The sequence below is a fragment of the Mastomys coucha genome, unplaced genomic scaffold (assembly GCF_008632895.1).
Source record: "Mastomys coucha isolate ucsf_1 unplaced genomic scaffold, UCSF_Mcou_1 pScaffold5, whole genome shotgun sequence".
In the NCBI taxonomy this organism is placed as follows: domain Eukaryota; kingdom Metazoa; phylum Chordata; class Mammalia; order Rodentia; family Muridae; genus Mastomys; species Mastomys coucha.
In genome coordinates, this window is record NW_022196911.1 from 96,290,880 (window position 1) to 96,312,348 (window position 21,469).

General features: G+C 52.8%; 2 protein-coding genes across 2 annotated transcripts in view; both read right to left on the reverse strand.

Annotated features, from left to right (window-relative positions):
* The window catches only part of LOC116077146 (keratin, type I cytoskeletal 42), a 69,568-nt gene extending 48,774 nt beyond the window's left edge, over nt 1-20,794 (reverse strand). Inside the window, exons 1-8 of the mRNA XM_031351496.1 lie at nt 20,253-20,794; nt 17,938-18,020; nt 17,674-17,830; nt 16,354-16,515; nt 15,678-15,803; nt 15,220-15,440; nt 14,002-14,051; nt 13,604-13,871 (exon numbers count right to left, since the gene is read on the reverse strand). Of these exons, the coding sequence (XP_031207356.1) occupies nt 13,774-13,871; nt 14,002-14,051; nt 15,220-15,440; nt 15,678-15,803; nt 16,354-16,515; nt 17,674-17,830; nt 17,938-18,020; nt 20,253-20,714 (1,359 nt within the window). The 5' untranslated portion in view covers nt 20,715-20,794 and the 3' untranslated portion in view covers nt 13,604-13,773. Of the gene's footprint in view, nt 13,872-14,001; nt 14,052-15,219; nt 15,441-15,677; nt 15,804-16,353; nt 16,516-17,673; nt 17,831-17,937; nt 18,021-20,252 lie in introns of the transcript that reaches the window.
* LOC116077147 (keratin, type I cytoskeletal 17) lies at nt 6,951-11,754 on the reverse strand. Its single transcript, XM_031351497.1, has 8 exons — nt 11,252-11,754; nt 10,447-10,529; nt 9,925-10,081; nt 9,168-9,329; nt 8,503-8,628; nt 8,193-8,413; nt 8,084-8,109; nt 6,951-7,248 (listed from the first exon to the last, which is right to left on the reverse strand). The coding sequence occupies exons 1-8, from the start codon at nt 11,681-11,683 to the stop codon at nt 7,154-7,156; spliced, it is 1,302 nt and encodes a 433-aa protein (XP_031207357.1). The 5' UTR covers nt 11,684-11,754; the 3' UTR covers nt 6,951-7,153.
* Nucleotides 20,795-21,469: the final 675 nt, after the last annotated feature.

Below are 21,469 nucleotides of genomic sequence, written 5' to 3' on the forward strand. Positions count from 1 at the left end.
TGGGGCCGAGAGAAAAACACACAAATTCAAGTCAGTACTGACTCATGTTGTATAGCCAGAAATGGGCTTCTGTTCCAGGAGCCTGAGGGGACAGTACCAAGGAGCCCTAGGTGCAGTCAGCTTCTGGCAGGCGCGTCCTCGGGCTGTGAGTCAACCAGTCCCTGCCCCACAGTGAGAACCTGAGGTGGCAGGAGTCTCATTGATGTCATCCCAAACTGTTGCTGGATATTGTTGCATGAGTCCTGCAAGGAACATGGTATGGCTAGGTTCTTCACCATGGATCCTGAAGCCTTTCACCTCCCTTCTCTGTGCCTGCTCTCCCCGAACAGGGACAAGTCTGGGTTGGGTAGCTGCAGTCCTTTCTAGTTCTAAAAAATCAAAAGGTTTCCATTTCCATGCGATGTACTTTGGATTTAGAAGCTGCCTTTGAGACACCAGGACGTCCCAAGTGGTATAGACCATAGCAGCCACATCCCATGCTGCCACAGGCCCACCCTGCCTCTTACTCACTGCCCAGCATCTTGTCATCCCTCTGGCCCTCAATTCTTTTAGAACACACAAAGAAGCATGCCTGGAGGACCCTATGCCTGTGATCAGCCTCTTCATCCTCCCTCTGCAACCTTGCTGCCTTTCTATCCAACCTCCATATTCTGACTCCTAATATAAGCTCCTTACATCGCACCCTCCCAACAAGCTCCTCCATGCCATCTCCTGCCCTCACCTACTCAAGGGCACCCCCTGGGGTATGTTGTGGACTCAGTAGGAGGGCATTCTATCCTGCTCCTAATACTGTGTGTGTGCCACCAGCACTATTCCCACTCTGACCCTTCATGGAAGGATGGAGTCTAGGCCCAATGACAGGTCTCTTGGATACCATGGGGCAATGGCCATGGCACTTGACTTTATAATTTTCCTATTGTTCCTCTTTTGAAGTGACAGGAACCCAGAGAGTCTTGCCTGAGTTATTCTAGGCCCAGAAATTTTGTTTATTGCTACCACATATCATTCTGACCTGTTGGCCACACCAATAGAAGTTAAAATACTCTGCGGTGTTCTACAGTCTCCTCTGGCCTTGACCCCATCAGTAGGCTCCGGGCCTGGGCTTTTGGGAAAGAAGACTTCAGATGGGACCTGTTAGTAGATCAAGCAATGAAGGACTAAGCACACACGTTAGACAAGAGGAAGCTGAGCTGAGCAGCAGTGGCCTCTACCCTGACTGGCAGAGGCTTAAATTCTCTCCTCCCCACTGTCACCTACCTTGTGCCACTCCCAGGGTACACACTTCTAGAAAGGGGGCGTGATTTTCTCACAAGTCCCACTTTGCTCAGAATTTTGCCTTTTATAAGTCAATGTACAAGACCCAAGAATATGCTTAAACATTTAGGCACCCCTAAAGTGAAAGGTGTAAGAGGGAAAAGAGCAATAGACCCCGGCACATGCCCTCCTGAATATTAATTTTTTGTTTGGTTTTGGGTGTTTCTGTTTGGTTTTCTTTGTTTTGATTCATTTTGTTTTTCAAGACAGCATTTCTCTGTGTAGCCCTGACTGCCCTGGAACTCAATCTGTAGATCAGGGTAGCCTCTAACTCAGAGAGCCATCTGCCTCTGCCTCCTGAGCACTGGGATTAAAACCATGCACCACTACCACCATCCTGAAAACTATCTTTAAAATGCTTTAAGATAATTTAAATAGCAGCGCCCACTATCACCCACTGTCTCATATCTGTTTTAGAGGCCCTGAACTAGCTAGCCCATCTGCAGTCAACCAGCACCAATATCTTTATGTCCTCATTCAGGACCTTAAGCTAGCCCACATAGGTTCCTTCTGTGCTATCTTTAAGTTAGGAAAGATTATAGAGTAATTTATCTAAATTAACACATATAATAGACTAGATGTTATAAGTGTGTATCATACCTTATAATTTGCAAAATATATAATATTATAATCCTGTTCAATTTATAACTGAAAGAAAAGAGCTTCTTTAATTGGACAAAAAGGGGAAATGGAGTGGGTCTGGTCTAATGCTGCTTGTATTATGTTAATTTGATACCCAAAATTGCACAAGAATTGCACATCCCTCACACAAGACACTGAAGGACCCTGCCCCCAGTTAGATTTAATTGGTAAATAAAGATGCCAACAGACAATGGCTGGGCAGGCAGACAAAGGCAGGGCTTTTAGGATTCCTGGGAAGTGGGCAGAAAAAGGAAGAAAGAAAAAGGAGATCGACATGCTGGGAGTGGGACAGGAAAGAGCATGTCTGAGAAGGTATGGGAGAGAGAGCATAGCCACCACACAGAAGTCAGAGGAGAGAGCTCAAGAGTGCTGCCGGACTGGGGCCCAGGCTGCAAAGATGGAATATAGATTTTAGTAAGCACTAACTTGGGAATAGCAGAGGGAGGTGGATTAACCACATAGAGGTCAGGAAGTAGCCCAGCCAGTGAGCTGTTTAAGGCTGATCAAAATATAAAGGCTGTGTGTGTGGATTTCATGCAGGAACCCGGAATATTGGAGCAGGTAGCGAGCCACTGCTGCTGCTGCTGCAGGGATTGATTTGAGTAATTAATTGGGTACTGCTACATGGAACCAGTCTGTTGATGTATGGATGAGCCTAGAATTCATGCCTAACCACAAATCCATCTCCCTTAGGATTGGAAATGGTCATCTTGATCACCAAAGGCTACCAAAGACCGACTACAGGAAGTGAAATGTTTGCCCAGGATTTAACAGCATGAAAGGAGACAGACCCAAACCCAGCTCCAACTGGCAAGCTAAGATTCATATCAACACACACACACACACACACACACACACACACATACACACCACACACACACACACACACGCACACACACACATGCACACACCACACACACACACATACACACACACGCACACACACACGCACACACCACACGTGTCCATTCTGGAGGAATCTAAAAACCATACCAAAGCCTAGCACAGAAAGTCTTAGAGTCTAGAGTCTACCTGGACTGAAAAGTACTCAGCCAACACCACAGATCTCACACACACACACACACACACACACACACACACATACGCATACACATACATACACACACACACACCACAGATCACACACACACACATACACAAACACACACACACACACACATACCACAGATCACACACACACACATACACACATACACACATACACACACACAGATCACACATATACACACAGATCACACACACACACATACACACACACACACACACATCTGTACTGAAAGATTCTAAAGACCACACCACCCAGGCCCAGCACACAGAAGGTCTCAGTGCTCAGCCAGCACCGCAGATAACACACACACACACACACACACACACACACACACACACACACACGCACTGTTCCCAATTCTCAGAGATTAGAGAATAGAAGACAATCAACCTTTTGACCCTAGAGAGAAACCCACAGCCAGAAACACGGGCACTCTGGTGGTATGAAGTCCTGTGGTGTATGACTCCCTGACCATATCCACAATTGAAGAAGTGTGACCTCCTCTGGGACTCAACTATAAAGAAGGCTGATTCTCTTATGTCTGGGCTTCAGGTAGTGCAAGAAAGCAGAGAAGTGGGAGACACTTCCTGTGTGCTAGCGATGCGTATTTATTATCCCCAAGTTGTCAGAACCAGAACCATTAAGCTCCAGGGCACAGGCACTGAGTCCAGTCAAGCTGGCATACCTCCAGGCAATAAACTCCTCCCCCATCCTTGCCCTTCGTCCCACCCCTTCTCAGGCATGAAGTCATGTCTCTGTCACGTTTGAATTGACCAGGAAATATCTTTGGCCAATGCCACACCTCAACTCACAGCGGTTCTTAAATCTGACAAGATCATCAGAATCTCTACACAGACTCCTTTGCCTGCCCCAACCCCTGCTTCAGCATTATCCAGGACAAGCCTGGTCTTGGGGCTCTTTTACAAGCTCCCCAGGGGATTCCCAGGCTGGAGAAGCAGGAGACCGCTCTGGGAGCTGTGAGATTGGGGGTGGGGATCCAGGGAAGCCCCTGGTGGACATGTGGTGCGCCATGACAGAGCAAGCTGGAGTCAAACAGGGGTGAGCTACTCAATACCTGGGAACCTTTTTTTCTTCTCTGGGTTGTGAGAATAACACTGCTGTCTCACAGGCACATGAGAGCAAAGACAAAATAAAGCGAGTGCCTGGTAGACCACTAAGCATCACTGCAGTTATTCAACAGGGTCTAGAAAACACCGACGATGTCCCAGACCCTGACTCAAAGAACAGGACAGAGAAGTCCTCCAAATGTACAGGCTAGTGAGAGAATTCAGCGTTGTATGTTTGGGTCTTGGTGGAATACAACCATGTAAGGAGACAGAGCAAGGTCCTTGGAGATGGACAAAATCCATTCTAGACCCAATTCTATGACTAGTCCTGGGTCAGTAGGAATCCACATAGGTCAGGCCCTTCCTATGTATATGCACGGTCCTCTCCCTCTTGCATGCCTGATGTGCCCCACTGAGAGGAAGGCTGCCACAGGCCCTCACACCAGTCATAAACAAGGAGCCCTCGAGGGGGCCTAAGGCTCTCTCTAGCTGGGATATGGCCTTGTCCTGTCCCTAGAGGGAGAATAGTACCAGTTCTGGTACCTCTGTTCTCCTCAACTCCCCAAGAGACACACACTGCATGAGGGTTGAGTGTATTGTCAGGCCCACTGTTGGCTTGAAGTCCATCCAGTCCTCGCACGCAAGCCACTGTCCCTTCTTCCCCTAGACTCAGCGCTGAGCTGGCCGCATGCAGTGCCATTCACCACATCCACCTCTCTGAAGAAACCTACCAGGAGCTAGTGTGGTGGAAGAAGAGTCTTAGACCCAGCCACTGGTGGCATGGGACTGTGTCTGTCACAGGAAAGAGGAGCCCGGGCAGTCACAGGCCTGTCCCTCCTGCCAGACTGATGGGAGTTGGTGGTGTGGGTAGACTGTAGATGAACAGTGAACCCACCACAGTCTCAACACTCAGCCCCAAACCAGGCTTATGCCCAATATCTAAGGTATCCTGGGACAAAGCCACTAAGGTTCTCTACACAGTCCCCTAGGGAGCTACTCAATGTGGCAGTCTGACCTCATGCTGTGGGGGTCCCCCACAGAACACACCAAGCACATATCACCTACTCACTCAGGAGAGACCCACAATCCAGGAGTGCCTCCTGCCTGCCCTCTCCAACACTGGCTCCTCCTAATAGCAATAAGAGCGAATCCCATAGTCTCTAGAATGGAGGAAGCCATTCCCTGCCTAACAACTGAGGAGAGGTAGGAGGTGGGGCTATGGCCTCTTTCCAGAACAGAGTAGGGCTTTATTCCCACCTTCCCCTGCTCCGCCCCCAACCTGATATGTCACACACTTTGGAAGAGTAGCTGAGTCACAGCCTGTCAGAGCCTCGGTGTCCCTATCCACTCAATGGGGCACCTCTCCCCAGACTCTGCCTGCTTCCTAAGACTGTGGTTCAGATAAATGATGAGCTCATGCAGCCCAAGTGAGCCATCCTGGCCCAGGCTGGTTCTTCCGGTTATGGCCCGATGTGCACATCAGGGGCTGGGGGAGCAAGTTTCTCTCCTGCCCCCATCTAAGCCGTACCTGCTGGCAGAGAGCTGAGAGGCGCCAGCTTGATGATGCAGAGCTGGTGCAGCTTTTGAGTCTCTCCGATGCTGCTGCAGCCCGAGGAAGAACTCACATCCCCCATCAGCATCACCACTGCCCTCTTGCCTCTCATAGTAAACTCTGTCCTCCGAGATCTAGGAAGAACCTGTGACCCACCCAGAGTCCTCACACTCCAGTGGCTGGGGCTCATCCCTTGGCCCTGAGCTGGTCCATGGTGGCCTCCCCTGACCTCGAGCTCCCACTGTACCCGGCCTCTGAGTTCTGACTCCTCCTGTGCCTTTGCACTTACGTTCCACTCTCAGCATCGAGCACTGGGAGAGAGAGAAGGTATCTCCAGGTGCTGGTTCAAGACTGCCACCTCATTCCCAAATCCCTGCAGTGAGTTTAAACAGGGAACCCCTTTTTAACTTCTCCCCAACCTCCCAGTCCTTGGGTAAAACCAAGAAGGCAGTTGCCTTTCCTAGTGGCTTCCAGATTTTACTCAAAGTAGGTGCCCCCGGCTCTGTTCTTCACGGCTGCTATCAGAATGAGTCTCGTCTGGCATTCAGAGGGCCCTAGGTTCAGCTGGAGCAGGAGCTGCCCCTCCTTTACTTCCTCAGGACTCAGTTTCCCTCCCTTACCTTTCCTGCCAGTGAGGAATCAAGACTATCAACCATCCGGGAGAAGGTCGCTGCTCCCTGTCACGGCTCTACGCAGGGGCCCCAGGTCACCCCTATCCTTAGCTGACTGATCATGTGAGGAGACACTGAAAGAAAGATTCCATTCTTCCTCCCATCCCCGGTAGGAACCTGCCCTTTCCAAGAAGCGCAGGCCTCCCACTCATCGCCAAACGATGACCATGAAAGCTGTTCTTGTGGATTCACGAGACTCCCATGGGAACCTCAACCCACCCGCTCTACCAGAGGGCCTCTCCCCATCCTGGTCCACCTCCTCTCTCAGGGAAGACTCAGAGACAGAATGAGTCACCCCTGGGGAATCAGGCTCCTGCACCAGAGATCTTCCCATCCATTTATGGGTGAGAAATGAGATTGCTCAGAAGGAAGAGCCTTGTGACTGCCTGAGGTCATGGGACTGCATACAGGACAAGAGAAGGCCACCTAGGGCCACCCCTGATGAACTGACTCCACTCTAGGACAGGTTTGGCCTGAACCACCCATCCCCATCAGGGGGATTAATGTCTTCAGGGGATATGAAGTAGGCTAAGCCCTCTTTACCTAAGCTAACCCATTACCTTCATCTACAAGAATAATGATGAGTATCCACAAAATGCTTCCCCTGTACCCCCACACACACACCAGTCCACCTATTGTCACCATGGTCATTTATTTCAGTGTTCAAAACAAAGGACACACTTCACTTCAGATCAGCAAGCTTTAATGGCATCAAGCAGGGGGATACCGGGAAGAGGCTGAAGCAGGAAACTGATGCTGGAGAGGCTACAGGCTGCCAAGCCAAGAGGGATGCTGCCTCTCTGCAGCCTCAGGGAACTGGCCAGAAGGAGCTGAGGCCTTAGCGGGTGGTCTGGTGGACCTGCTCCCGGGATGAGATGACCTTGCCATCCTGAACCTCTTCCACAATGGTGCGCACCTGGCGGGTGGTCACAGCTGCAAGAGAAACAGACACTCAGGCTATGGGCAAGTGAAGAAAGCCACTCTCCGCCCTCAGTCCCCTGCATGGAAGCCAGCCCGCCCCCACTCTGGTCCTCTCCTGAGAGATGCTACCAAGTCTTCGCTCACCCTTCAACACCACACTGCGCGTATATCCCTCCCGCCCTCACCTGCCTCCTTTCCACCCTGCATTCTGCTGTGACCCCTGTGTGAGCTATGGTCCCCTGGACAGGCTATACAAACCCACTTTGTCCTTCAGTACTGAATGAAATAAGTCCTATATCCACTCCTTTGCAGTCTGCAGTGCTTGGACTATGTTCCCATCTCCTCCACCACATGGAGATACCCAAGACAAAAGCCTAGTTCCTCATCATCTCTGTTTGACTAGAAGTCACAGCATAAAGACCACCTGACTAGAAGCCACAGCATTAAGACCATGTATTCCCTGGCTCCACAAAGACTGAGATCTGGAGACCAGAAAACATAACCCTATCTTCTACTAGGCTCAAATCCCCAGAGACAAAACTGCTCTGACCCATCTATTGGGAACTGGGAGCAAAGAGGCTCTCCAGATCAGAATGAGGTCTACTCCTTGCACCGTCATCTCCATGGTAACCAGCCCTCTCTCCATGTCCTCATCAGACCAGTGTTTCTCCTCTGCTCTTTCCTCGGAGCATCAATTCTGAGTCCTAACAGGTCCATTCCTCCTATGCTTACTGAAGATTAGCCATCATGCCCTGGATCTCCTTACAGACCCTCGCCCAGCAATCTGCTAGGCAATTCCTGCCTCATGCATCCCTCTACCCCAGCCCTCAGTTACCAAGATCCTTACGTTCTTTTGGCTTGTACTGAGTCAGGCTGAAAAAAAAAAATTGGAAAGATTAGATGAGATTTGTACCTTCCTCGCCCCTAATGCCCTAACCCTGTGGGCCTCTACTCACTGGGCATCCTCGCCCTCCAGCAGACGGCGGTAAGTGGCAATCTCCTGCTCCAGCCGTGTCTTCACATCCAGCAGGATCTTGTACTCCTGATTCTGCTGCTCCATCTCACAGCGCAGCTGAGCCAGCTGCTCCTCCACACTGCCGATCAGCCCCTGGATCTGAGACAGCTGCACGCAGTAGCGGTTCTCTGTCTCTGCCAGGCTGCCCTCCAGGGACGCTTTCTGCAGGAGAACAGGTGGTAGTCAGTGAGAGTGGCAGAGCTATCTCCCAAGTGCTGGACCCATCCCTGTGTGCAGAGCAGCATCCCTACCATGCTGAGCTGGGACTGCAGCTCAATCTCCAGGGCCTGCATGGTGCGCCGGAGCTCAGAGATCTCACTCTTGCCACTCTGCACCAGCTCACTGTTGGTGGCCACCTCACGGTTCAGCTCCTCGGTCTATAAACAGGACACAGGACAGGAAGCATGAGCCTGGACCCTTCCCGAAGTTAGACTCTCCATGGCTCCCATGACCCAGAGCTCAGACAGGTACCTTGGATCTATTCATACCCTGTCCCTTAGCTGTAACCACCTTCCTGACCGCCCCTGAGCCTTGATCAGTCTTGTCCCCAAGCTCCCTACTCCCCAAGTCCTGAAACATACTCATTGAAATGTTATGGTTAATCTCTACAGGTAGCAGGCCATAGAACAGAAACAGAACCAGCCAGGACATGTATCCCAGCCTCTGATGCTGATTCCTGGCTTCTTAAAGAAAGGTGGAAATTCCCAGGGTCTTTATCCCCAGTGTTGATTCCACAAGGCGCCTCCCACTCATCCCGCAGATGGCTGACTAGCTAATGCCAGCTCTGTTGAAGCAATGGGCTTCAATCCTGACTCTGTAGAGTCCACATAGTTTGACAAGGGAGGGTATCCCTAAGATAACAGCTAGATGTGAAGACAGGATCCTGAGGTCTGTCTGGACGGCAACTTGCTCTCACCTTGCTGAAGAACCAGTCTTCAGCATCCTTGCGGTTCTTCTCCGCCATCTTCTCGTACTGATCCCGCATCTCTGACAGGATGCGGCTCAGGTCCACACCGGGAGCTGCATCCATCTCCACATTGATTTCACCACTCACCTGGCCTCTCAGAGCATTCATCTCCTGTGAGAAGAGGGAATGAAGATGTGGTCCTCTGGGCCAGTGTTGGCCTTACAGACCCAAGCCTTCCCTAGCCCACATTTAGGTCTAAGCCTCTTCCTAAAGACCTTTTGATCTGCCCAACCTCTTCCCTCAGACCCTCCTATGGATTGTTTGTTTGTTTGTTTGTTTGTTTCTTCTGTATGGACTCAGTGCCCACCTTCACACTGTGCCTCCTTCATTAGACAGAGGGGTTCTCCAGAGACATCTGATTCTAGGCCTTTGTCCCCAAAAACTTCCCTTCCAATCTCCAAATGCCTTTGTGGAGTCCAGGCTTAAGAGTTGGAACTAAAACAAGCATTGAGCATCTTCCTCTTCCTCTGACACTATGAGTGAGGCAGGGAGAAGAGAGAAGGCCTCTATAAGGCCCAGAGGTCCCTAAGATACAGGGATGTGTGGAAGCTCTGGACCTACTGCAATGAAGACTCTACAGAAAGGGCAGCCCTACAGGATGACTAAACTCAACAAGCCCTCTCTCCCACGCCCTCCACTGCAGGCAACCCCAGGGCTCTGCCACCCACTCCTTGTCTTCTGTGGCCTGCTGACCCTGCCCCCTCACCTCCTCATGGTTCTTTTTCAGGTAGGCCAGCTCTTCCTTGAGATTCTCAATCTGCATCTCCAGGTCAGCTCTGGCCAGGGTCAGCTCATCCAGCACCCGGCGCAGGCCATTGATGTCAGCCTCCACGCTCATGCGCAGGGCCTGCTCTGTCTCAAACCTGCAATGAGAACCAGAGACCTCAGGCCAGGGTGCTCTAACATATAGGTCTCTGTCCTGGTGCCCACCTCTGCCTTCCCTTTGCCGAAGCCAGAACAACTGAGAGAGAATCAGAGGGTGAGATGAAAGCAAGTTGTGACCCTGAGCCCAGGGACAACCATAAGGCAAGACCCCACGCTCACTAGCTTCCTGACTCCTCCTCTGCTTTCTCTTCCTCCAGCTGCCTTCAGATGTAGCTGTCTTTGTTCATCCAACTAAGGGCTCAGCTCATAACCCCCAGGCCCTCTCTTCCCTATCTTCTGGAAAGTCATAGCATGAGGAAAGCTGCCCCGGAATCCCCCCCTCTTGCAACCCTCTGGGACTCACTTGGTACGGAAGTCATCAGCTGCCAGACGGGCATTGTCAATCTGGAGCAGGATGCTGGCATTATCCACAGTGGCCACAAGGATCTGAAAAGATGGCAAACCAATAGGTCATTGAGTTTAGGATGGCTCAGCCAGGCTTCCTGGCTGGAGGCTGGGATTCACTGCTTTCAGAGAAAATCCCTCTTCCTGCCAGCCACTCCCTACGCAGTGTCGCCCTTGGTGGCAGAGATGGGGCAAAGGGGAGTCCAATAAGATGAAACTTAGCACTGCCTGCTCATGCAGACCCTCCTCGTGCCAGTTTTGGTCTGAGGGCTGAAGAGGCCTCAGGCTGGGAGGCGGGAGGAGTTAGATGATGTTGGGATATCCTTAGGGACAAAAGAAAAGCCAAGGAAGCCAGAAAAGAAAAATCCCATAAAACATTCCCATAGGAGTCTGCTGCCTTACCCCAATCCTGCTTCCTCTCTTAGGATTGCTAGGGGGGTGGGGGCACACCTTCAGAGCCCATCACCCAAACCCCTTCTTACTGGGACACTCACAAATCCAGCTCCACTCTATGGAACCAGACCTCCACCTAAACCGTGATGTCTCATGGCCTAGACATCAATGGCACGAGGACTGTTCCAGGAGGAAACAGACACTCAAAGGAGCCTCTCAATACCAGCTTGTTCCTGGCTCAGCCAGTTGCCCCCTCAAAGGGAGATGGGTCAAACTAGAGCAGAGATAACCCTGTGGCAGCCCCGGTTAACTCCAGGCCTTGAAGAGGGTAGGAGGTGGGTGGTTTATGCCCCTCCCGCCAGCAATCCTACCTTGTTCTTCAGATCCTCAATGGTATGGTAATAACCACTGTAGTCCCGGGCTGGCCCTGGGGCCTGCTTCTGGTACCAGTCTCGGATCTTCACCTCCAGCTCCGTGTTGGCCTCCTCCAGGGCACGCACCTTGTCCAGGTAGGAGGCCAGCCGGTCGTTGAGGTTCTGCATGGTGGCCTTCTCCCCTCCAGCCAGCAGCCCATCGACACTCCCAAAGTTGCCTCCATAGCCGCTGCCAGTACCAAAGCTGTAGCAGCTGGAGTAACTGTTGCTCCCAAGAGCACTGCCCAGGCCACTAGCTGACCCCAACCTGCAGGAGCCTGCACCCAGGCTGCCAGACAGTCGGCAGGAGGTTCGAGATGAACCGCCACCCAGGCCGGAGGAGCCCTTGATGGAGCTGGAGGAGGTGAACTGGCGGATGGTGGTGGTCATGGCGGCGGCAGGCAACGGATGTGGAACTGGAGGGCTTGGGAGGAAGAGAGGAGCCAAGGTGCGTGCTGCGCCGGGGCTCGCCCGCTTCCTTTATAGGGCAGCCAGTGGGCGTAGCGATTACAACAGGCTCTCTGCTGTTTCCATTCCCCTGGGCTTTCATCACCCCTGGACACCCGCCAGCTCCCAGGTGGCTATGGGCCCCCTCCCCTCCCACCTCTAGGGCTCTGCCTCATTTCACCAAACCCTGTGCTGGGTGTCATGATCGAGTGCGTGTGTGTGTGTGTGTGTGTGTGTGTGTGTGTGTGTGTGTGCATGTGCATGAGTCTGTCTGTCTGTCTCTGGTCTCAGGCCTGTCACCTGTGATTCAGGCAGGCCCTCCAGCTACGCTTTCCCATGACCTAATACGGACAAGAAGAGCTGGCGACGTCACCTCTACCCAGCCCTCCCAGGTAGCTGCCACCCCAGCTTGATGGGAAATGAGGTGGGGAGGTAGGCACCCCACACACCTGAGGTGGCTTTCCTTCTCATCATGCCACTCCCTGCATGTGAAAAGCCTGGATCTGGGGACTGGGGAATCAGAGAGACCATGTACACATCCTGACTTGAGAGTTAGGTCTATACCCGCCAGGCCCACCACACAACACAGAAACTACCTGAAGTCTCCAGTTGCCAACCCAGGCAGGAAATCAGAGCTTAGCAAAGAATGTGATGTCCAAACAGGCCCAGTTCTCTCAAGCCGTGGGCTGGCATAGCACATCCTTGCTCATCAGTCAGCTACAACACCCCTGACCCAGGAGTCACCCCTCTAAGCAGCCCCAACACCCAGGCACACATCCTGGGATGAGGCTCATTCTGGCCAGTTATCTGAAACTCTCTCCTTCCCTGGGTCCCTTAGGAAGGCCAGACTTCCCTTCTAGATGTTTCCCTACTTCCTTCCTACAGTACAGCTGCCAGGGCCAGGTGGGCAGAAATGAGCTCAGCTGAAGTTCAGAGGGAAACAGCTATGTATAGGAGGGATGCCTTATGAAAGGGAGTCTATGGAAACCATGAACGGGCTGTCTCCTTTCACATCCCTTACCCTCTTCTGTATCCTGATAGACCTAAGAGGATAGAACAGCTCAGCTCCCAACCAGGAAAAAAAACTAAAAGATATCCCTTAACACTCTTACCACCCGACTCATGCCAGGTTCCCCAAGTCAAAGACCACAGCGTAGTTCCCCAGGGTGGACCACAGACCCCTTCCCTTGGCTCTACCTAGCCCCACCCACTGTGCTAAGCCCAGCCCTAGGTCCCAGGGTCCTGGGAGGCCTGCTGGGCAGAATGTTTCAGACTGCCAATGGGTTCCTCCTCCCAGACAGGTCTAGACAGCCCCCATCCGCAGCTGGGAGAGGTTTCCCCAATAGCCCAGGAGCTGCCAAGCCACTAAAGCAAACAGGACGCCCCCCACACTCAAAAGCACGGTCGCCCCACCCCACATACACACACCCCCGGGGAGCCAGGTAGAGCCGGTCTGGCTTCTTGGGCTGAGACTGCCAGGCTGCCACCCCCTCATCCATCAAGGTCCTGGACCACTCCAAGAAAGTTAGTTACCTTTCCCAGCCAGACCCCTGTCCCTTTGTTTTAAAGCAGGTGTTCTCTAACAGGTGTGGTACCCAGAAAGCCTGAAGGCCCTCCCAGGGACCAGCATCAGGAGCCAGCCCCCCCCCAGGCAGATTCTTAGAAAACAGGATATTCCCCACCTCCACCCTCAATCCTTCCATCTCCTCCCCTCTTAACTTCCAAAACAACACAAGCCTGGATGGAGTGGGCAGAACAAGCAGGCAGGTGACAAGCGATACCAGACACTTAGGGGAACCCTCCCCAGACGCTCAGCCCACGCTGCCTGAGCCAATGGACCAGACAAATGATGAATTCAAGGGCCAGACTTCTTCAAAGCTTTATTAGCAATTTCTGGGGTCAACCCAAGGGGCCTCTTTGTAAGGGGCAGCACAAAGCAAACACTCATGGGAGTTCAGGCATGGCAGTAGATGCCGGGATCTGCAGCCTAAGCCCCTGAGCCTGGGCTGTCATATGCAGACTCATGTGGGAACTCAGTGGGTGGAGCGGTGCACCTGCTCTCTGGAGGAGACCACCTTGCCATCCTGGACTTCTTCCACAATGGTGCGCACCTGGCGGTTGGTCACCATGCCTGCAGATGCAAAGGAGGGGTCATAGGGAGGCTCAGGCAGGAGCCCCGTCCCAACCTGCCAGCTGGGCTGTAGCACCTCTGATCTCTCCCCATGTCCCATACACAGGACAGGATTAGACTCAAGACTTACCTTCTCTAGAGGACTGCGAAGCCAAGGATGAGGAGTATTGAGTAGCCAGGCTGTGGGGAGAGGAGGACCTGTCAGCCCAGAGGTGCCACAAGCAAGGAGAGCCTGGGAGCACTTCTGGGAATGATAAGCAGCTGAGGAGGCCCCAAAAGAGTAGGAGAGATCCCACAAATTGGGAAACCACAGCTAGGAATTCACAGAGAAAAAAAAAGCACAAACCAAGGATCAAGTCCCATAGGCTCCTCAAAACAGGAAGGAGAAAAGAAATAGCCAAGGGCATTTGTGGCTATGTTGTGGGTTACTAAACCAAGATTTACAAGGAGACGCTACACAAGTGGATTTTCCATATCCTGAAGGGCCCAATAAGACTCTTTTCTTTAAAGCAAGACTTTAAAGTTAGACTGTAGACAAAATTCAGCATTATTAGAAAGCAAAGTTTAGAATTGTGGCTAAGCGTGGAGACCCCAGGACACTCTTGACTTCCCATGGAGACCCCAGCACACTCTTGGCTTTCCATGAACTCTTATAAGCATTCCCAACTTCAAGTCAATGTATCACTTGCCCTACACCTTACCTTGTCCTGGCTAATGATGTCACTGGTCACACTAGATCAGTCATCCAAACCAGAAACCCAGGGTCATTGTTACCCACCCCTTTACATATTCCCTTGGCATTTATTGCATAGCAACTGTGAGCCATGTTCTCTCTCTCTCTCTCTCTCTCTCTCTCTCTCTCTCTCTCTCTCTCCACATACACACACACACACACACACACACACAGAGAGAGAGAAAGAGAGAGAGAGAGAGAGAGAGAGAGAGACATGGGCACCCCATCCTGCTGTTTTTAGGGAGACCTCTGTCTGTCTATACAACCCCACTCCTGGCTCTGGAGATTCTGCCAGCTAGCCAGACTCCCTGTTCCACAGCCTCCTGAAGTCACTCCTCTGCCCATCCACTTCCACGCTGGCCCTCCATAGCCAAAGCAAATATTCCCAAAGACCTAGATGAGCATCACTCTGCCCATGTCACTCCATGGCTCCCCACGGCCCACAAGATCTAGTTTACATGTTTCAGATGGTACTCATGACAGTCTTCACACTCGGACACACGCCTTTTCCATCCATTCCACCCCTGCACACCTCCACATTCACATCAAACTGGTGACATTCCTTGGACAAGGTAGTACCCAGCCCAGCCTAATGGGTGCCTAGACCCCACTCACTGGGCGTCCTCTCCCTCCAGCAGACGGCGGTAGGTGGCAATCTCCTGCTCCAGCCGGGTCTTCACATCCAGCAGCACCTGATACTCATGATTCTGCCTTTCCATGTCACAACGCAGCTCACACAGCTGCTGTTCCACACTGCTAATGAGGCCCTGCAGCTGTGCCAGCTGTGCCCCATAGCGCGCCTCTGTCTCTGCCAGGCTGTTCTCCAGTGATGCTTTCTGTGGCCCAGGGGACAGGTTGACAGTGAGACAAGAGCCGAACCCTTCCCCAAAGATGACACCCATCTGGGAGGGAGCGTGGTCCCATCTGAGTGACTTAGATGAACTGTAACTGGGGCAAAGAGGGACCAGTGGGGTGGGCTAAACAGGTTGCTTCTGGTCCTCCAAGTGGGGATTCTGTGTGGCAGGGCTCAACAGAAGTGACAAGCAGCTGGCAGGACAGGGACAGTGACCCACCATGCTGAGCTGGGACTGCAGCTCAATCTCCAGGTTCTGCACAGAGCGACGGAGCTCCGTGATCTCTGTCCGGCTGCTCTGCAGGGCCTCCGTGTTGGTGGCCACTTCTCGGTTCAGCTCCTCCGTCTGGAAGGCAGAGTGAACAGAGAGACTAAAGGAGACTTTCAGAGGGAACAGAGGATGGGAGCTATCCCTAAGCCCTGTCCTTCCAGAACTACCCCTCCCTGACCTCAGAGGAGCTCATAGACACCTGCATCCAGAGCCCCTCTGGGCCCACAAGGAACACATGCAATGTATCTAGAACCTGCAAGGGACCCTTGTTGAACTACAACACCTCAAAGCTGGCACCAAAGATTATTGGTATGCTAGTTACTGCCCCAGACCCCACAAATGTTCATTTGGTAGGTGTTAATACAAGGCACCACTACATATCCAAACACATGTAATGAACAGCTGTGGTGGGTGGAGCCTGAGCCAGGTTGGGTGGCCTGGATCAGTTCCCCAGGCCACAGCCATGGAAAGCCTTGTGTGTCTGAGCTTCTCCAGGCCTCACAGTTACTTTAAAACCTGAGCACAGCTCTGAGTGCTTTCCAGTGTGTCTGAGAGTGACCCGGCCATGCCAGCGGGTAGCATGAGCAACCACACGTGAGCACACTTACCACACACGGCCACCCACCTTGGTAAAGAACCATTCCTCGGCATCCTTGCGGTTCTTCTCCGCCATCTTCTCATACTGATCCCGCATCTCGTTCAGGATGCGGCTCAGGTCCACACCAGGGGCGGCGTCCATCTCCACGCTGACATCCCCGCCCACCTGGCCACGAAGGGCATTCATTTCCTGGGCAGAGAGGACAGCCGAGATCACCCAAAACCATTCTGGGAAGAGACCCTGATCCCCAGGGAAGCAGGCAGACAGCCAGGCCAGCAACTCTCATGTAAAGCTGCCACACGGAAGGCAGGCCTTGTACTCAGCGGGCTGTGGATTCCATCGGTCTCTCCTAACAAACACCCTGACACACGCATGCCTAGCACCTACATTCAAATTTGTGTGAAATGAGAGAAAGCTGGTAGGTTCTCCAGTGAGGAGGGAGGGGGGAAAAGGCAACCTTACCCTACTTCCTGACCTCTAGCCTTGTCCCTTAATCATCAACCCTAGAGCACAAGTGTGGATGAGGCACCCTATGGTGGCATCTGTCCAAGCCAGATCATAGTAAGCAATGCTGGTCTGGTGGGAAGGGGCAGGTATGCACTCAGCCTCAAAGTTTTGGGTGTCCTGCACCTGGGAATCAAGCTCCCCCAGCCCAGGACAGGCAGTGCTGAGCTGGGAAGGAAGCCACAAAGACACACTTCTTGAGTCCTAAGTGGGGTCTTAGACCTCCATCTTTGGACTGCACTCTGGGGGACCTGAAACTCAGACATCTCTAGAAAAGGTAGTCAGGGAGTGGGGAGCTGCAGAGGGGTGGAGTCAGACCCTCATGTGGACGGCTACAAGTCAGACAGGCACGAGGTCAAGCCACGGTGCAGCACTAGGTATGCCGCTACCACTCTCTGAGCCTCTGCTTCTTTGCTTCCAGAAGAGAAGGGCGAGAGCCGTGTTGTCGGTGTCAGTGGACATAACTGTAGTGAATCAGTTGTAAGGTGGGGCAAATGCACCTTGTTATAATTAATTATAATAATTAGTACTGTGTGTAAGCCTGATTCACTCATTAGTGAGCTAACTGTTCCTGCACAATCGGCCAAGCCTGCAGGGATGAGCAGAAGGGAGTCTCTGGAGGAGCATCTCCCACATCCCCCACCCCTCTCACACATACACACACACACACACACGCACACACGCACACACACACACACTACTTTACTCAAGGTTCCCTGAGGGTCAGCACCAGGCCAGGAACCAACTGGCGATGCGGACCTAGTGCATAAACCCAGCCTGAGAAGAAGTTCTGTGGACGCAGCTCCACAGCCGGCTTCTCCATGACTCCTACGCTGACCTCACCTCCTCATGGTTCTTCTTCAGGTAGGCCAGCTCCTCTTTGAGGCTCTCAATCTGCATCTCCAGGTCAGCTCTGGACAGGGTCAGCTCATCCAGCACCCTGCGCAGGCCATTGATGTCGGCCTCCACGCTCATGCGCAGGTTCAGCTCTGTCTCGTACCTGCAGGGGTTGGAAGTAGGGGCATGGTCCACACACCGTGTTTGTGCTGTGTGCAGAGTGGGGACCCACCACCAGCTCCCTGGGGCAGCCCATAGGGACTGACTCACTTGGTGCGGAAGTCATCGGCTGCCAGGCGAGCGTTGTCTATCTGCAGCACGATGCTGGCATTGTCAATCGTGGCTGCTAGGATCTGTGGGTGATTGTGAACTCCATGAGCCAGTGCTCACCATGGAGCCCCAGAAGGTGCTGCTGGGCCTTGCTTGCATGCAGCCTTGCACAGGAGAGGTAAGAGCATGCCTTTGGTCTCATCCTCTGAACACCCAGCTGTGGTTTCAGGAACTGCCAAGCCCCCCAAGGACTCACAGAGCGATGGGACATGACACCATGACATAGAGAAACACACATCCATCTGTCATCATCAATAAGCTGCCTGGGCCTTATTCCCAACTAAATTCACTTCCAGGCTCACCCCTACCTGCTCCAGAAAGCCCTACCAACAACCTCCCGTGGAACTGCATCTCCCTGCCCCCCTCATCTCCCCGCTATCTCCCTCATAGCCCATGACCATCTCTGGGACAATCTTATCTCAATTTCCACTACATTTTGGGTTAGTTGCTCCCCCACTGGACTCAGAGCAGCATGGGAATGGAACGAGGCCATAACTTGTCTGGCTTTCTTTGGACTCCTCAGGCCTGGGCACAGCACCTGGCCCACAGTCAGCCCCCAGGGTGTATTTGTCTAATTTTATGACTAATTAATTGATTAATGAGGTTATAACTGGCCCCTTCTCAAATCCAGAGCAGAGCCCAAGACGATACAGGAAGTCCATAATTGTTGAAAATGCCCGAGGTTGGTCCCAAGCAAGAATGTTAATGAGGTTGGGGGAAGGGAGAAGTAAGCTCCATGGCAGAAGCTAGGTGGAAATTGTCATGGTTTAAGGCTGACCCAGGAGGAAGATGTCCCATAGACACAGCATAGACATAGGAACTATCCTATGTCTAGGGCCATCTCAGCCCTGTCCAAGACCCTACTCCAGACCCTAAGTACCATCCAGTGACCTGGTCAGGTCAGTGACTTAAGAGACAAGTTGCTTCCTTTCTTCTGCCTCATGCCTCACCATCTGTTGCCTGGGGAGACCCAGAAGTTTCTGTGTCCCCAGGTACCTGGTATGCAGTGTGCCCACAAAGCCTAATCAGAATATTGAGGGCAGGGAATGGGATTCCAGGGAAGTGGGTGGACTTTGCTCTGAGGGTGATGGCAAAGTGTTGGCTAACCCCAAAATGTGGAGCGCTGACTCACCAGGATTCCCCTGGGTTCCCCACTGCCCCAACAAGGCCTGGTATCTGATCTGGCACAGCCAGGATCTCTGCTTCCAAGGAGATTACAGGAATCCCCTGCCAGGTGGAGGACCCAGACAGGAGCAGACAAAGCCCCTCACTAGACTGCCGTAGGGCTGGCTCTCTGCCCTAGAGCCTGGGTCGGCCTCACAGCTGCCTGGGACCAGTCTGGAGCTAACCTGTCTCTCAGTGATCCTCAACCTCTGCTTTCCATTTGGGCTTAGTGCCCAGACCATCCTTAGTGCCCAGACCATCCCACATTTACAGATGCCAAAGCCATTTTCTTAGAGATCAAGAAAGTATGTAAAGGGGCAGAGAGAGAGTCCTCCTCGGTCAGACTGGCTTCCAGTCCGAGTTGAAAAACAGACCCCAAGAGAACCACCATAGAGGGAGAGAGACCCACAACTAACACATCCTGAGAACATACAGACTCTGGAGTCAGCAAAAGAAACAGGACACAGACTGAACATCAAAGTGTGGAAGGAATACCAAGATTCTGGATAAAAGACAGGTGCCTTCCATCAAGGAGGGCAACCTGGAGAAGGGCGAGGCTACAGGAGCATAGCCCTCTACTCGGGCATCCGACACACCAAAGCTGGAGCCAAAGCCCCTGCCCAGGCTGCAACTGTAGCCACCACCATAGCAGCCTCTTAAGCCGGTGGAGAAGCGGGAGGATGTGACCGACATATTGCCACAGCTGCCACCTCCCAAGAGGCTGGGAGCTCGGCAGGAGAGAAAAGAAGATCACCATACCTAGATCACCATGTTGCAGCTTCCCAGACACTACCCACCTCCCAGACCCTTGCTCAGGCTATTCTCTGTATCCACGATGCCCACAGCTGCCTTCAGTGTCCTGGCGCTATCCCATCCTTCCTCTATCACCCACCCCAGATAAGCATCATTGGAAGAGACGAGTTCTCCACCATCTTCTTGGAGAGTTCCCAAAGACCACACAGCCCAGGATACCCCCACAGGCTCAGGGGTATTCCAGAGATGTGAGAGAGGAGGAGGTCGATGATGAGGAAGTCTTCTGCTCTGGGGAGGGACCCTGAGCAGACAGCAGAAGAGAGGTAAGAGGCTCCCACCTTGTTCCGCAGGTCTTCTATGGTCTTGAAGTAGGGGCTGTAGTCACGAGCGGGTCCAGGGCCCTGCTTCTTGTACCACTCACGGATCTTCACCTCTAGGTCAGTGTTGGCCTCCTCCAGGGCACGCACCCTGTCTAAGTAGGTGGCCAGCCGGTCATTGAGGTTCTGCATGGTCTCCTTCTCGCTGCCCCCTAGGAGGGCATCCGACACACCAAAGCTGGAGCCAAAGCCCCCACCCAGGCTGCAACTGTAGCCACCACCATAGCCGCCTCCTAGGCCGGCCGAGAAGCGGGAGGATGTGACCGACATATTGCCACAGCTTCCACCTCCCAAGAGACTGGGAGCTCGGCAGGCACCTCCAGCACGGACAGAGGACATCCGGGAGAACCCCATGCCAGGAGCGCAAAGGCCCTTAATGGAGCTGGAGGTTGAAAACTGGCGGATGCTGGTAGTGGAAGCCATGTTATCCTCAGGTCAAGCAACAAGGTTTGGACTGGATGGAGACCCTGGGGTCCCTTTTATAGCCAGGCTGCAGGGAGACTGAGCCCCTGCTCCTTGAAGTCCAAGCCAAAACCCCAACCTTGTAATTTGTCTCTGTTACATCCAGCCATCTGGCCTGAGGCTTGGGCTGGACTTGTGTAACTCATCCCTGTATCCTGAGGCCCCCTCCTGTGTCTGCCCAGCCTGGGCATGGGTGACCTCTTAGTGGTCCATTGTTTTGTTCCAAAACAAAGGTGGTATTGGAGCTGTAGCCCTGGGGCAGGGTGATCTTCCGTCCTCAACCACAATTAGGCAGCTGAGCTCATTCTTGGGGGGGTGGGGGGGGAGGGAGTCCGAAGAATCTAGCCCAGGAGCAGGGAAGGGCCTCAAACAAGGCTCCACAGGCCCAGGAACTAGGAAGCCGATCTGGTCCCTTCCTGGCATTCCAAGGTCTCAGGGAGAAAGGCATGGATATTCGCCCCTGGTACATGGTAGTCTTGGTAGGGCCCCTCAGTCTAAGCTGGGGGAAGGGGGAGGCCTCAGTTCTCTTGGAACTGTTCCAAGCTTTCAAGGTAAGCTATAGCCTCAGACTTGAGGGTCCCTGACTAAGAAAGAGGAAATATGGCCACTGGCAAAGGGAGTTTAGATTTTCAAGAAGCCAATGAACGTATCTCTGTCTCTACATCTATAAAAGGAAATCAAGGTAGACAAGATGGCTCAGCGGAGGGGGGGGGGGG

Excerpts from the sequence above, each read along its gene's own strand:
- LOC116077147 (XM_031351497.1), bottom strand. The coding sequence starts at position 11,683 with ATGACCACCACCATCCGCCAGTTCACCTCCTCCAGCTCCATCAAGGGC. Across the intron at positions 10,530-11,251 it reads TTGAGGATCTGAAGAACAAG|ATCCTTGTGGCCACTGTGGA; the intron begins GTAGGATTGCTG and ends CCATCTTTTCAG. Across the intron at positions 9,330-9,924 it reads TGAAAAAGAACCATGAGGAG|GAGATGAATGCTCTGAGAGG; the intron begins GTGAGGGGGCAG and ends CTCTTCTCACAG.